Here is a 16,140-nt window from a genome sequence, read left to right on the forward strand (position 1 = left end):
AGACTGATGCAAACGTATCTGCCATTTCTCAGTGTGCTGTTAATTCTCCAATGTCATTCTCTTAATTTACCCCACCACCCTCTTCTTATTTATATATCCATATAACTTGTATAGCTTGTACTGGGTACAGTCCTGCGGGTATTCCCAAATTGTTACTACAACTGAATTTCGAAAGGTAAAGACAGTGCATAGATTGTAAAAATAAAACCAAGACACCAAGAAGTTTTGTTATCAAGCAATAGGGAAGGCAAACAACAGGAATTCTGCAGATGCTGGAAATTCAAGCAACACACATCAAAGTTGCTGGTGAACGCAGCAGGCCAAGCAACATCTCTAGGAAGAGGTGCAGTCGACGTTTCAGGCCGAGGCAGCTTGCAAGTTATAAGTATACTGGAAGTGCTTTGGAATATCTGAACTACGGAACAGCAGAGACAGAATCCTTACCTCTCTGTAAGCCCGCCTGAATTCTCCACCTGGTAAAATGCCCAGCTCTTTAGTTAGAATGTCTGAGATCTTCAGTAACAGAATTAACCACAGAGTAGGCCACACACCAAGCTGCAGGGGGGGAAAGATGGGTGATTAGCTAGAGGTACAGCGTGCTTCCTCTTCCCCCGTTTCGATTGGACTTCTTTCTGCTTCTGATACGTATTCTCGACATTCTTACTGCAGTATCTCATGTCCCTTCTCAGTTTTGACTGGCTAAAATGAAATATTATCATGAGTCAGTGGGAGTGCTATGCTTTTTCAAAGAGGACTTGAGAATTAGTATCAGGTTTAATATCTCTAGCATATGTTGTGAAATTTGTTGTTATGTGGCAGCAGCAGTACTTCGCAATATATAATAATAAAAACTGTGAATTATAGTAAATATATATATAAGTTAAATTAAATAAATAGCGCAAAAAAAAGTAGAGAGGTAGTGTTCATGGGTTCATTGTCCATTTAAAAATCTGATGGCAGATTGGGAAGAAGCTGTTCCTGAATCATTGAGTGTGTGGTCTTCAGGGTCCTGTACCTCCTTCCTTATGGTAGCAATGAGAATAAAGCGTGACCTGGGTGATGGGGGTCCTTAATGATGGATGCCTCCTCTTTGAGGCATCGCTCATTGAACATGTCCTGGATGCTGGGGAGGCTGGTGTCCGTGGTGGAGCTGACTGAGTTTACAACTCTCTGCAGCTTATTTTGATCCTGGGCAGTGCTCCCCTCCCCACAAATACTAGACGGCAATGAAACCAGTTAGAATCCCCTCCACTGTGCATCTATAGAATTTCCTTTCAAGTATTTCCCTTGTCCAGCTGGTAATCTCCTGTTGTGACAAAGTTCTGAATGAAGAGTTTCAGAAGTCTGCTGGAAAGGATGCAAACCACGTGGCCTGTCAATGCAGATGACCGACTGTATTGAGAACATTAGTGATGGGGTACTGAAGATGGACCACTAACACAGTGGAAATGAAAGACATTGTGGAGATAGTTTTTGTCCTATCTTTTGATGTACTGTAACTCAACGTAGAAGGGCTTTTAATTTGAAATAAAACTAGCATCCTCAGGCAATGATGACATTGACACATGGCTTTGACTTTTTTAATTATGTAGCCTACCTTTATTGCATTTCCTGACTACATTTCGGGTGCCATGGTAGTGTAGCGGTTAGTGTGACGGTACCACAGCTCGGGAGTTCCGCAGTTCGGAGTTTAATTCCAGCACCGTTCTGTAAGGAGTCTCTGTGAGTCCTCCCCGTTGAATATGTGGGTTTTCACCTGGTACTCTGGTTTCTCCCCATGGTCCAAAGGTTAATTAGTCATTGTCAATTGTCCCATGATTAGGTTAGTGTTAAATCAGGGTTGTCGGTGGTTGCTGGGGTGGCTTGAAGTGGCCAGGAAAGCCTACTTTGCGCTGTATCACTACATCAATAAATGAGTCCCGAATGAGCCTGTTGATTAATTCTCGCTTCTAACATTACCACATTTCTGGACAGCAAACAATGCTATATTTATACAACAGACTCATACTGAGGTTTAATATCACTATGTCATGTAAGTTGTTGCTCTGCAGCAGTACAATGCAATACAGAACAAAACTTACTGTACGCTACAATAAGAAATACAATATATAAATAGAAATAAATAGTGCCAATAGTTGGGTGGAGTTCGCGGGTTCATGAACTGTTCACGAATCTGTTGGCGGAAGGAAAGAAGCTGGCTGAGTGTGTGCCCAACCAAAATCTGAAAAAAAAATAAAAGGACTGAAAAAAAATCTAAAAGTAGGGTGAGATTCACCATCCTTGACATCAAGGAAGCATTTTATCTTGTGATGTTTCAAAATGATCTAGCAAAGATGAAACCATTGAAAATGAAGGGTGAAAATCCCCACTGTGGTCCTGTACATTGAGCACAAAGGGAGATGGCTAGTGTCTTCAGAGGTCTTCTTGATCTCTGATGACAAAGAATGCAAGAGTAGAACTCCTTACATAGGAGTTGTTGCGTATATATGATGCTCTCTACCTATAAAGGAAGTTTGAGATGCAAACAGTGCAATCAATATAACAATTTGACTATAACTAAGAGTTTTGCACAGGACTGTAAATCTGAGGGATAAGTCTGGTCCTCAGCTCAATATCTTATCCAAAACATAGCACTTAGAGCGGGACAATGTTTCTTCAGTACTTTATGTGATCACAAATAATGGTGATCAAGGGAGCAGGGTTTGAACCCACAAACTTTAGACATAGAGCTGATTGCATTGTTAATTTCATTTTCCGTGTCACTGGTAAACTGAGTGCAAAATAATAGAAACAAATTTGAATTTTGTATAAGGCAACAACAAATCATTAAAACATAATGGAAACAATAGTACCTGCTTCATTAATGCCTGTATTTTGTTTAAATCCAGCTTGTCTGCTTCTTCTATGACCCGCTCATCTAATGTTAGAAACGGCTCTCTCAGTTTACAAAGTTCTACCACCACAGCGTCAGGTTGCACCATCTGGATAACCTGGAAGAAGAACATTCATTGATGTCACTTTCCCTCTCTAGTAATCACAGTGTCACAGAGCATTTAAACAGATCCTCAGTGACCAACAAGCACCAATTTGCACTAATCGCATTTTATTCCTGCCACATTGGAGCGATGTGCTGTAGTCAGCATGGTTTCCTCAAGGGAAAGTCTTGCCTGGCAAATTTGTAGGGATTCTTTGAAGAAATAGCAAGCAAGATAGACAAAGAGAATTGGTGGATGTTGCGTACTTGGATTTTGAGAAGGCCTTTGACAAGGTGCAGCACGTGAGGCTGCTTAACAAATTAAGAGCCTATGGTATTGCAAGAAAGGTACTAGCATAGATAGAGCATTAGCAGATTGGCAGGAGGCAAAGTGTAGGAATAAAGGGAGCCTTCTCTTGTTGGCTGCTGGTGACTAGTGGTGTTCCACAGGGTTCAGTGTTGTGACCGAGTCGTTTTATGTTATATTTCAATGATTTGGATGATGGAATTGATGGCTTTGTGGCCAAGTTTGTGAACAATACAAAGATAGGTGGAGGGGCAGGTAGAGTTGAGGAAGCAGAGAGTCTTCGGAAGGATTCAGACAAAATAGGAAAATGAGCAAAGTGGTGGCAGATGGAATACAGTGTCGGGAAATGTATAGTCATGTACTTTGGTAGAAGAAATAAAAGCATAACCTATTTTCTGAATGGAGTGAAGATTCAAAAACTGAGGCGCAAAGGGACTTGGGAATCCTTGTGCAGGATTCCCCAAAGGTTAACCTGCAGGTTGAGTTAGTGGTCAGGAAGGCAAATGAAATGTTAGCATTCATTTTGAGAGGATTAGAATGTGAAAGCGAAGATGCAATGTTAAGACTTTATAACGCACTTAGAGTATTGTGCGCAATTTTGGGCTCCTTATCTCAGAAGGAAAGTGCTGACATTGTAGAGAAGGTTCACAAAAATGATTCCAGGATTGAAAGGCTTTATCGTTTGATGGCTCTGGGCCTGTACTCACTGGAATTCAAAAGAACGAGGGGAATCTCATTGAAACTTATCGAACGTTGAAAGGCCTCAAAACAATGGATGTGGAGAGGATATTTCCAATGGTGGTAGAGCCTAGGTCCAAAGGGTACAGCCTCAGAATAGAGGAATGTCCATTTAGAACGGAGATGAAGAGGAATTTCTTTAGTCAGAGTGTGGTGAATCTGGAATTCATTGCAATGGGTGGCTGAGGAGGCCGAGTTATCGGGTATATTTAAGGCAGAGGTTGAAAGATTCTTGATTAGACAGGGCATGAAGGGATACGGGGAGAAGGCAGGAGGTTAGGGCTGAGAGGGAAATGGATCAGCCATGATGAAATGGTGGAGCAGACTTGATGAGCCAAAAGGCCTAATTCTGCTCCTGTATCATATGGTCTTATATTTCTATCAACCCACCTACACATTGAGGGCAATTTACAGTGGTCAATTATCCCATGTGAGATGTGTGAACAACCAAAGCATTCAAGGGAAACCTACACAGTTACAAACTAACATGTAATGTTATATTGTGCTTCTTAACTAGCTAAACTGAAATCTAATAGTCCTTGCTTAATCATGTGCCATACAATTCATCTAAACTTGGGCGCCATGGCAACATAGCGATTAACGCAACACTTCAATAACTCGGGCGTCAGTTCAATCCCAGCTTCCTCTGTAAGGGATTTGTACATCCTCCTGTGGAATGTGTGAACTTCCTCTGGGGGCTCCACTTTCATCCCACAGTCCAAAGACTTGTTAGGTTAATTGGTCATTGTAAACTGTTCCATGATTAGGTTAGGGTTAAATCGGAAATTGAGGGATGGCATGCGTCGAAAGACCAGAAAGGCCTATTATACGCTGTAACTCAATTAATTAATTAATTAAGTTTTCCCGTAAAATTTCATTGTGATATTATGCTCTTACAGAATGTTTCCAACTATAGTATTTCATACACATTTGTTATTGAGCTTGTCAGAAGGATACCTCTTGCTTTAATGGTGCGCCAAGGTAGACTGTTAGGATATTTAGATATTCCAGTATTAGATGACCATTGTACTGTATGCAGATAATAAATTATAGCACAGATATTTAGGAGAGGAAAGTGAAGATTGATTCAAAAGGAAGAGAGTCTGGGGATCTAGTAATGGAAAATGAGAAAATAGCAGAAAACATAATCAGTCTTGATCATTACCAGGACGCAAGTAACTAACCAGAAACTGCTATAAATCAGAAACTGGAAGGGAAGGAGAAATACAGAAAAATTAGAATTACAGGGGAACTGGTGCTGAGCGAATTGTTGGAGCTGCAAACTAAGATACTCCAGGTGAAAGTTTTAAGATTACCAGAAGCTATTGGTCACATCAAAGGCTATTGTGAAAATTCAAAGCAAAATTCAGTACCTACTCTGGAACATACATAAGTGTTACAGTTTCATTACTGTTTTCTCTGAATTAAGTAGATCATGGCCATAAAACATAAGAGCAGCATTAGTCCACTCGGCCCATCAAATCAGTTCTATTAATGCACCAAGGCTGATTTATTATCCCTCTCAACCCCTTTCTCCTGCCTTCTCCTCATAACTTTGATGTCCTTACTAACCAAGAACCTGTTAGCCTCTGTTTTAAAGATACTCAATGACTTGGCTTCCACGGTCATCTATGGCAATGAATTCCAAAGATTCACCACTTTGTGGCTAAAGAGGTTCCTCCTCATCCCTGTTCTTAAAAGACATCCCTCTGTTCCAAGGCTGTGCCCTCAGGTCCTAGTCTCACCCACTATAGGAAGCATCCTCTCCACATCCACTCTGACTAGGTTTTTCAATATTTGATAGGCTTCAGTGAGATTCCCCCCTCATTCTTCTGGACTCAAGTGAGTACAGGTCCAGAGCCATCAAGCTCTCACCATATGTTAACCTTTACATTCCCGGAATCACTTTTGGGGACATCCACTGGACCATCTCCAATGCCAGCGCATCTTTTCTTCAATAAGGGGCCCAAAACTAATCACAATACTTCAACTGCACTCTGACCAATGCCTTAAAAAGCCTCAACATTACATAGTTGTACTTTAAAATGAGTTTTAATCTTAAAATAAGACTAAAACAAGAATTTTTAAAGTAAGAGTTTTAGTCTTAAAATAATGAGTTTTAAAATAATTATTTACATAGATTTCTTTGCATATCTTACATATTTTTATTTTACCTGTTGTACATCCATTATGCTCTTTCTACTGTAGTGGATTGTGCCAACCAGGTAGACCTTGCACCCATCTTCAGTGACAAGTTCAGTTACAGAGTCTGGTAAGTTTGAACACGCCTCTCTTTCCTTAATTTTCAAGTACCTCAGACTCCTGTAAACCTGGTTGTAAGCTGGAAGATAAATATATTGTTAGCCAGAAAGAACTACAATTTACAAATCAGTGAATGCAAATGAATCAAAGACAGTGGAAGCAGACAGACCAACTGTCTTTGTTCTTGCCATGAGGTCAAAGAAATGGAGGCTGCCATTTTGTGAAGCTGCTCTGCATCTTCCATTTTGTGAACTGGATTTGATTGACAAAAACCAGTGTTTTAAAGTAGAAATAATGATGTTTCAGGTAATCTGCTGGACTAGAGATTATTTCCAAATAAGGAGTTATTTGTGAGGTCTTCTTTAGTATGATATAGCATGCAGGATTGTGTATGGTAGGGTCTGTGTCTACCCTGAGTGATTCAATAGGTTTCAATATGTTTCAATAGGCATATTTAATGTCAGAGAAATGTATACAATATATACCCTGAGGTTCTTTTTCTTCAAGCTGGTTTCTGCTTTGATAACTGATTTAGAACAAAGCACCATAAATTACCAGTTTGTCATTTGCGAAAGAGGGCAATAAATGGATGCTGGCTTGGACCAAAGCCAATAAGAAGGTGTATTTGGTCAGTCAGATGACCCAGAGCCAACGACACCAAAATGTGACATTTGAACTAGTAAGGAATGAATACAAAATCAGAGGCTTCAAATGCAAAGTAGCAACAACTCTCCAGAGACCAAGAATCACACATGAGGTGTACCACATAGACACATTGAGATTAGATTGTGATCACAAGGTATCACCTTTTCTATTCTTTGACTGTGCCTGCAGGGTGTGGGAAACGTAGTAGGTCTGCACACAAGTCTTTGGCTCTGTAAATTCATGTGCTTGTGAACTGAGCCAATAAATGTAATGGTCAGTAAATATAGATTCCCCCTGTGCTTCTCTGATCATTATTACCAGGGTGTAGATCCTTGTAACAAAATTATAAATAACTCAAGAGTTTCCAATTTAGGGAGAGGTTTTGTGGATTCTGCTCTATAACACTGGTTAGTTATGAATTCACAGTCATATAACATGCCAACAGGCCCTTTGACCCAACTCATCCATCCTAACCGAGTTGTCCAGCAAGCTTGCCCCATCTGCCCACTTTTGGCCCATAGCCCTCTAATCCTCTCTATTGAAGTACTTATCTAGTTGACTTTGAAAAGTTGCTAATGTGCTTGCTTCAACCATTATTTCTTGCAGCTCATTCCAAATACAAACCGGCTTTTGCCTGCAGAAGATGCCCCTGACGTCACTTTTAAATCTCTCATCTCTGATCTGGGTGGTGGGGTGGAGATACATTTCTACCAAAGGAGGTGTAAGGCTGTCCTTCCTTCTGCTAGCCTACAGGTCACCCTTGGGCATAGTGTAGCAACTGCTTAGCAACCTGCACCCCCGATCAGGGTCACGTGAAGCCATGGGAGCAGGTGCTAGATGGTCAGATGAGCAGCTGGTGCATATCACAAGTCCTGGTTATGCAACCAGTGACACTAGTCAGGCAGTCTCTGAAGAGTATTGATAATGGCTGGGGTCACCTGGTTTGTAAAGACACTGCCCAGAAGACAGCAATGGCAAACCACTTCTGCAGAAAAAATTTGCCAAGAACAACCATGGTCATGGAAAGGCCATGATCTCCTATATCATATGATACAGCACGCAATGACGATAATGATTATCTCTGATCTTAAACTTATACCTTCTAGCACCACCTCCCTAGGAAATAAACTATGTGCTATCACCCTATCTAAGCCCCTCGTGTTATTACATACCACGTTTTGGTGACCTCTCAATCTCCTACATTCCTGGAAATAAAGGCTTTTTTATTCAACCTCATCTTGTAACTCAGGTCCCTGTCAAGCACCTTTTTGTTACATCTTATAACAAACAACAATTAACTCAGACTGGGTCAATCATAAGCACACTTATTTTACTTGCTGCAAGGGAAGACCATCATCGCAAACGAGCCGGTGATAGCTTCAAAACCACAGACAGCATAGTCACCCCTTTATAGACAAGTGTTAGCTACCCGCACCTGTTCAAGGACAGAGTGCATTCTGTTAGTCTACTTAATTAGTGTACTTGGCATTCTTCCAGTAGCTGAGTCAGTTTGTCTTTCTGCAGTTTGCCATATACTCAAGATCCAACACATAATGTTGGATGAAAACCATTAGCAAAGCACTCTAGTAAATACAGGTTCCATTTTGTTACAGATAAAAATGTCATTTTTACAATTCCACACCCCCAAATCCAGGTAACATCCAGGTAAATCTTCTCTGCGTTCTTGTCAGTTAAATAATGATGTTCCTATAACTGGGTGAACAAAACGGTAGATAATACACCAAGTGCAGCCTCACTGATATCTTATATAACTGCAACATAACTTCCCGTCTCCTATACTCAATGCCCCAACCAAAGATGCATGACAAACACCTTTTTCACCAATTTATCTATCTGTAATACCACTTTCAGCAAACTATGCACTTAAATTTCTAGGTCCTTCAGCTCTATAACACTCTCCAGGGACCTACCAGTCACTGTATAAGGCTTATCTTGGCTTTGATCTCCCAAAATACAATACTTTATATTTATCTAGATTGAAAGTCATTTGTCATTCCTTAGCCCACATGCCTAGCTGATCAAAGTTCCTCTGGAATTTTTCTTCATCCACTATCTATAACACCATCTATTTTAGTATCATCTGCAAACTTACTAACAAGTTTGTAACAAGTCAACAAGCTTGTACGTTCATTTTGAAATTGTTTATCTACATTTACAAACAAAGGATCCTGTAACAAGCTCTCCGGGCCTGTGGGGGGAGTTGGAGAGTGTTGAGCTCCCAGGTTTTTAGAGCACATGAATTAGTTAGTTGTTGTTTAATGAGATTTATATTGTGCATATTTCCTTGTTAAGCTTATTTTGATAGGCTCGGGGATTCCGTGTTAATTGTATTATTTAAGCATCTACTCTGTTAGTACAATCGTGGGTTCCTAGTTTTGAGAATGTTATGTCACGCGGCCTAGCCACTGATATTCTGTTGGAATTCCAATGTATAAACCCTGGTCTCAGTCTCTACATGAGAATCCATCTTTCTGCTACACTTGGGTTCTGTCATTGCCAGCGAACACTGTGACAATCCCAGCACTGAACTCTGAGGTACACCAGAAGACACAGGCCTCCAGTCCAAGAAATAACTCTAAACCATCACTCTCTGCTTCCAAACACTGAGACAATTATGAATCAGATCTTCTAGCTTCCTCTCGATCCCATGTGATTTAACTTTCCAGGCTAACCGGCCATGAGAGACCTTGTCAAAGTACTTGCTAAAGTCCATGTAGAGAACATTCACTTCTCTGCTATCATCTACCCTCCTGTCTACCTCATCAAAGGACTGATGGAAGTTTAAAAATTAAATCCATGATTAAAAGTTATTAATTATTTATTAATTGACACTGGTATTTAATGGCTGTTTAGTGTTATAATAAAACAGAAAAGTGCATTAAAATTAAAAATTCCCAATGATCAATTTATGAAACCCTCAGTATCATGGTTTATTGTTTGTACTCTGGAACTACTAACAGACCATAACGCATGCATTGTGAAGTATCTGCAATTCCGTCTGACTCCTACAAGATTTGGGACTGAGCAAGTTCTGAGCTGGCTGGTATTTCATTCAAGTATCGTAGATTTGAAATTGGACACAAACTTCATCTTCAGAGAGAAAGTAGAGAGTGATGCAAGAGGCAATTGGCAAAGTGAATATTAATACGAATAATAAAAGCAGAATCATCTTGCAATAGACGTCCACCAAAGAATATTGCTTGTCTGTAAACCTAGGGGAGAATAATTTGGGTCATCACTTCACAAACACGTTAACTTACTTGTGAATTGCATTATTTTAATGAAGGTACATGTTAATCCTTTCGTTGTCTTTGCTTTATGACACTCTGTCTGTCTAACTGTCTGTCTCTCCCTCTGTCTCTCTCTGAATGTCTCTCTATCTCTCTCTCTATCTGTCTCTGTCTATCTCTTTCTGTCTCTCTCTCTATCTCTCACATGTGTTCAACGAAACAAGTGCTTTTTTATTGTATCATCTAAAAGTGTATGAATTCCTGGTTCAACCAACAAACATATATCAAGAATGCTGCAGACAGATTTGATCCCTAGAAGGGACAACAGGAGTCACAGTTCATTCATTTCCCAATATGGCCTTTCAAAATCTATGTGACAAATTTAATTCCATGTTACTGGGGCTGCTGAAACAATGAATTCAGCCCCATGCTTCATCATTCCCCATTAAATAATAGCCCCCGACGTGTAGTTACGTTACAAAATGAGAAAAAGTAATTGTATTTCTTATCTTTCAGCCAGTTGAACTTATAGAGAAGTTATCATGAGATGCAATTATAAGTTAAAGCAAGATTAACTATCTTTCCTTCTGGTATATCTTTTGAATTCAATAAACTCCAGTTTATGTAAGACTTACATATGTTTGTCCGGTTAATGCCAAGGTTCTGCATTTGTCCAGAAAATACCTGTAGGGTGCAAAGGAATGTAATGTTATACAACTGTGTTCACAAAGCCATCATTAGGCCAAAGAAAAGTCCCTCTAATAAATCAAAGAACACTAGTTGTCAGTAATTAGATCCGGTCATACTCGTTTAACTTCCATTATGTTTTGTGATAGAAGTTGCTGGAGATACAATATTGAGAGAGCAGGAACGTCTGAGAACTGTGCAGGTTTGTCCTGAAGTCCCTGGGAATTTGGATAAAACTCCAGGTCACCTGACCTTGGTCATTTGCGGTCACTGCACTTAAATAGCCCTTTGCTTCACTGTTACTTTGATTTCTGTGACTCTTGTTAACGTCAGAAGCTGATTTTAATAAGCTCTGCCAAAAGCAAATGTGATCGTCCATAAATTGTTCTATGTTATCTATTTACTTATTGAGATAGCGCGTGGAACGGGCCTTTTCAGCCCTTCGAGCCATGCTGCCCAGCAATCCCCCAATTTAATCCCAGCCTAATCACAGGAGAATTTACTATGACCAATTAACCTACCAACCGGAACATGTTTGGACTGTGGGAAGAAACTGGAACACCATAGGAAACCCACGAGGTCACAGGGAGAACGCACAAACTCCTTGCAGGCAGTGGCGGGAATTGAACCCGGGTCGTCTGTACTGTAAGGAGTTGTGGCGCGCAGATTGTCACTACTCCTCTGCCAGCCTCCCACTGCAGCCAAGCCTGTTGCCTCCACTATACAAGAAGTCGCACTTAAGGAATAAATCAGTATTTTATTTGACTTCTTGGATGTAAAAACATGTTACATTACAGGATGTTATGTTGAAGTTGTATAAGATATTGGTGAGGCCTAATTTGGAGTATTGTGTGCTGACAGGAAAGATGTAAATAAGGTTGAAAGGGTACAGAGAAAATTTACAAAGACGTTGCTTAGTTTGAAGGACCTGGGTTACTGTATATGGAAAGATTGAATAGGTTTGGACTTTATTCCTTGGAATGTAGAAGATTGAGAGGAGATTTGTTAGAGGTATACAAAATTATGAGGGGTATAGATAGGGTAAATACAAGCAGGCTTTTTCCACTGAGGTTGAGCAGGGCTACAACCAGAGGTCATGGGTTAAGGGTGAAAAGTGAAAAATTTAAGGGGAATACAAGGGGAAACCTCTTCACTCAGAGGGTCATGAGAGTGTGGAATAGGCTGCCAGCACAAGTGGTGCTTGCCAGCTCATTGTCAACGTCTAAGAGAAGTCTGGGTAGGTACATGAATAGTAAGGGAATGGAGGGCTATGGTCCCAGCACAGGTCGATGGGAGTAGGCAGACTAGATGGGCCAAATGGCCTGCTTCTGTGCTGTACCTTTCTATGACTCTATGACTATGACATTATCTGTGTTACTCCCTTCAACCATTTCTGTTTTTGTGTTGGGTGTTGTTTACCTGTCTCCGCATTTCCAAATGCTTATCAATTTGATCCTGATTTACTACCTCTTAATATTTCTCCTGAGAGGGGTTTGGTCCTCTCACAATTCTATACTTAGTTTTCTCGACAATGTAGGATACACCCTGCTTCATCATCATCATCATCATGTGCCATGTCATGTAACATCACACTTTGGGTGCTGGGGTGGAGATACGTCTCTACTAAAGGGGGTGTAAGGTGCTCCTTCCCTCCGCTAGCCTGCAGGTCACCCTTGGGCAAGGTGTAGCACCTGCTTAGCCCCCGGTCAGGGGGAGCAGGTGGTGGATGGTCGTATGAGCAGCTGGTGCACATCGCGTCCTGGTTATCCGACCATTAACACCAGGCAGACAATCTCTGAAGATTGATAATGGCTGGGGTCACCTGAAAGTAAAGATACCGCCCAGAAGAAGGCAATGGCAAATGGCTGCTGTAGAAGAATTTGCCAAGAACAATCATGGTCACGGAGACTATGATTGGCTGCATCCTGCTTAGTTAGTCTGAAAGGCACCAGACATCCTCAGATTCAGTCCTTCCAACACTGGTTATCCCTCATATTTCTGTTTTCCCTGTATTTTTTAATATTCAGTTTAGTTCTTTGTAGAATTGTGGACCCATTTTTTTACCAAAAGTCATCATTTTTCCACAGTGTTTAATTCGGATTATCTTTACTGCAGCTTTGTGTCCTTTTTGAGCAGATGGGGCTCGTCAGGCATGTTTGGCAGCTCATCAAGGAGAAGGAAAACTCTGATCTCAAAACTGTTGCCTTGTGGCTACACCCACTCATGGGGAAGGTTTCAGGAATATACCCCAAGGATAAATTCAGAGCTGGAGTCCCTAAATCAGTCCTACATTGAGTTCAACACAGACTACAACTCCCGCGATGCTGCTGGTGCCAAACTGTATCGGTCTTGCCCATTCCTTTGGGTTCCTCATCAGATATGTGGAGCGGGAGAGCCTGCTGCATGGGCAACTGCTTGCTGTCCATATCCTACTGCCCTAGCTTGCGTATTACATAGTCAGCAGAGTCACAACTTTCATAGTCGAATTCAACCCACAGAGGGCCTCTGCTTTCCCCACTGATGGGAATATTTGAGCTTTCTTCTCTTTGAAGGTCTCTGCTTGTTCATTTACCAGCCAACTTAAAATGTGGAGCCCTCCCTCTTATGCCTCTAGTTCAGAATCAAATCTCAGGTTTAATATCGAAGAGAGGAGAAGATGGCGGCGCGACGCAGCGCGCGCGGCCGTTCCGAATGAATATCGATTATGTGTAACTAGGGGGCCGTGCACAATCTGGATTTGATGGAGACAGCCGTGAGAAGCGCAGAGGAACATCTGGAGTAACTTCTGAAATGCCCGCTTCGCTACTGCTGCTACTGTGCGATCGAGAATCTCCGAAGACGAAGGCTCCAAATCCTCGGCTTTGCGTATCACCTGTTGCCGGGGCCGGGGTCGAAGTGCTCGGCAGAGATGGTGCTTGGTGCTCATTGTCGAAGAGGTGGGTCGGAGGCTCGGAGTTTTTTGGATGGACTCAGTCGGACTGTGGTCAGATGTTTCCAGGATGCTGCATCGGCAAGTTGGCGGCACTGGAGGTTTACCGTCTGCGTGAGATGATGGGACTTTCGAGAGACTTTGAGACTTTTTACCGTGCCATGGTCTGTTCTTATCAAATTACGGTATTGCTTTGCACTCTTGTACCTATATGTTATAATTATGTGGTTTTTGTTAGTTTTTAAGTCGGTTCGTCATGTGTTTTCATGATATCATTCTGGAAAAACATTTTATCATTTCTTAATGCATGCATTACTAAATGACAATAAAAGGGGACTGCGTGTCCTCATAATCATAATAATCACAAGCATATTTGTTTTGTTTTGCGGCAGAAGTACATTGCTATACATAATTTTTAAAAACAATAACAAATAAGAAACAAATTACTTATACTCAGTAAGAAATATTGATGATGAGTGTAGAACAGAAACTGCATCCAACTCCCCCAAGTCTCCCAACAAGTCTATTTATATTCACAGTGTATAATATTACATTACATGTATTTAATATCTACATCTACCACTAACTTAATTCCATCTGGATCATTTTAATTGGATCTTGACTATTTAATTTTAACTTTGATACTGTAATCAGGCTGCTGGTATAGATTTATTTGGTTACTAATGATCCTAAGGTTAAATTACTTACCATCTCCCACCTCCACATTGAATTCCTGTTGCTGTTTTGTTTGACATATTTACCCAATCTGCAGCAGAGTCCATGAAAGAAACTCATTATTTTCATTTTAGTTTGGTTTTCCTTTCTTTGCAATTCAGTCAGTAAATAAAGCAGTAATTCACAAGGATTTTGGTTATCATTCACAGCTAGATTAAACTCCAAGCATCTCTCGGTATTCCCCTGACAAATATGTTTGTCACGTCAAGACCTTTAACAGTTCTCAGAAACAGTGGAAGAACTTTCAGTTTTAATTTCATGGCCTCTGACCAAAATATCACAGGTACATTCCTTCCCACTATTGATAGTATCTACAGGAAGTGCTGGCTCTAGAAGGCAAGATGCATCATCAAAGAACCCCATCTCACCACTACCATCGGGCAGGGGGTACAGAAGCCTGCATTCAAGAATAGCTACTTCCCTTCAACCAGCCAACACAACCCTAATCGTTACACCAGTATAGCAACACTCTGACCACTTCCCTCACTTTAGACTAAAGTGGATTATTTTGTTCTAACAGTGCTCTTTTTGTTGAAAAACCACGTTTACATTGTATGTACTTTCTGTTTTTCGTGCGAGTGTTGCTTATCTGATGTTCTGTGCCTGTGATGCCTTTGCAAGTAAGTTTCTCGTTGCATCTGTAACTACATGGACTTGGGTGGTGTGGTGCAGTGTTCCGTGTTGCCCTCTGTCTGGGGTGGCTGTTACAGAGCCACTGATAAAGAATGCAAATAAGGACACAAATCCAAGCCTCGTGCTTCTCCCCACCACATCAAACCATTTGTCCCATTTGCATTACTCAAATTATCTTAATGGCAAAAACCTGAATAATAACAAAGATTACACAAACTTACTGTTGTTTGACAACAAATAAGTCCTGTGATTCCACAAATAGTGACAATGTGGTTTCTTCAACTGGGGAGTGATAAATGCAAAATGATTTGTTAGCAAGGCAGCGACAGGAGAGAGAAAAGAAAGAGAAATGCAGTACGTGGGAGCCTAAAATTACAAGTAAACCATACTTATAAAATATTGCAGAAGTGGGACTGCTATAGTGTAAAAGCAAGTCTTCCATGGGCTAAAGAGATTTAAATTTGTGCTCTTACACTCCTAAAATTACTTTTTTTTAACTTAGAGATACAGTGTGGAATATGCCCTCCTGGCCCTTCGAGACACACTGCCCAGTGACCCTTACAACCATGATTTGATCCTAACCTAATCACTGGACAATTTACAATTAAGCTACCCGGTACATGTTCAGACTGTGGGAGGAACTGGAGGACCCAGCTGATGTTCACACATTCCAAGGGAAGAACATACAAACTCCTTACAGAGGATGCCGGGATTCAGCTCCAAACTCCAACAACCCCAAGCTGTAATAGAGCTGTGCTAACCACTGGCCTACCATGACACCCCTTATAATTTAATTTATCCTTAGAAATGTGTAATAGTAGCGTTCACTCACAGTTGCACCACCACAAAGCGTTAGTTTTCTGCCAAAACAGATGACTGCTGTGCTCTGATCACCCTGCGTTTTTGAGGCTGTACCAAATGAAACTGAAAGCAACCTGACAAAAGTTGTTATCTTGAAAATCCCTTTTCGCAAAAACTT

At 40.9% G+C, this 16,140-nt stretch overlaps 1 protein-coding gene across 3 annotated transcripts in view; it reads right to left on the reverse strand.

The window, feature by feature from the left end:
• Window positions 1–16,140, reverse strand: part of LOC134359412 (traB domain-containing protein-like) — a 32,965-nt gene extending 16,825 nt beyond the window's left edge. The window contains exons 1-5 of one of the 3 annotated variants that reach the window (XM_063072610.1): window positions 15,994–16,140; window positions 10,813–10,861; window positions 6,194–6,360; window positions 2,853–2,990; window positions 445–555 (exon numbers count right to left, since the gene is read on the reverse strand). In XM_063072610.1, the coding sequence (XP_062928680.1) occupies window positions 445–555; window positions 2,853–2,990; window positions 6,194–6,360; window positions 10,813–10,846 (450 nt within the window). In that variant the 5' untranslated portion in view covers window positions 10,847–10,861; window positions 15,994–16,140. Of the gene's footprint in view, window positions 1–444; window positions 556–2,852; window positions 2,991–6,193; window positions 6,361–10,812; window positions 10,862–14,501; window positions 14,698–15,382; window positions 15,402–15,993 lie in introns of those variants that run through there. The other 2 variants (XM_063072611.1, XM_063072609.1) reach the window with 2 other exon arrangements.

Source organism: Mobula hypostoma, chromosome 20, assembly GCF_963921235.1.
Source record: "Mobula hypostoma chromosome 20, sMobHyp1.1, whole genome shotgun sequence".
Classification (NCBI taxonomy): Eukaryota; Metazoa; Chordata; class Chondrichthyes; order Myliobatiformes; family Myliobatidae; genus Mobula; species Mobula hypostoma.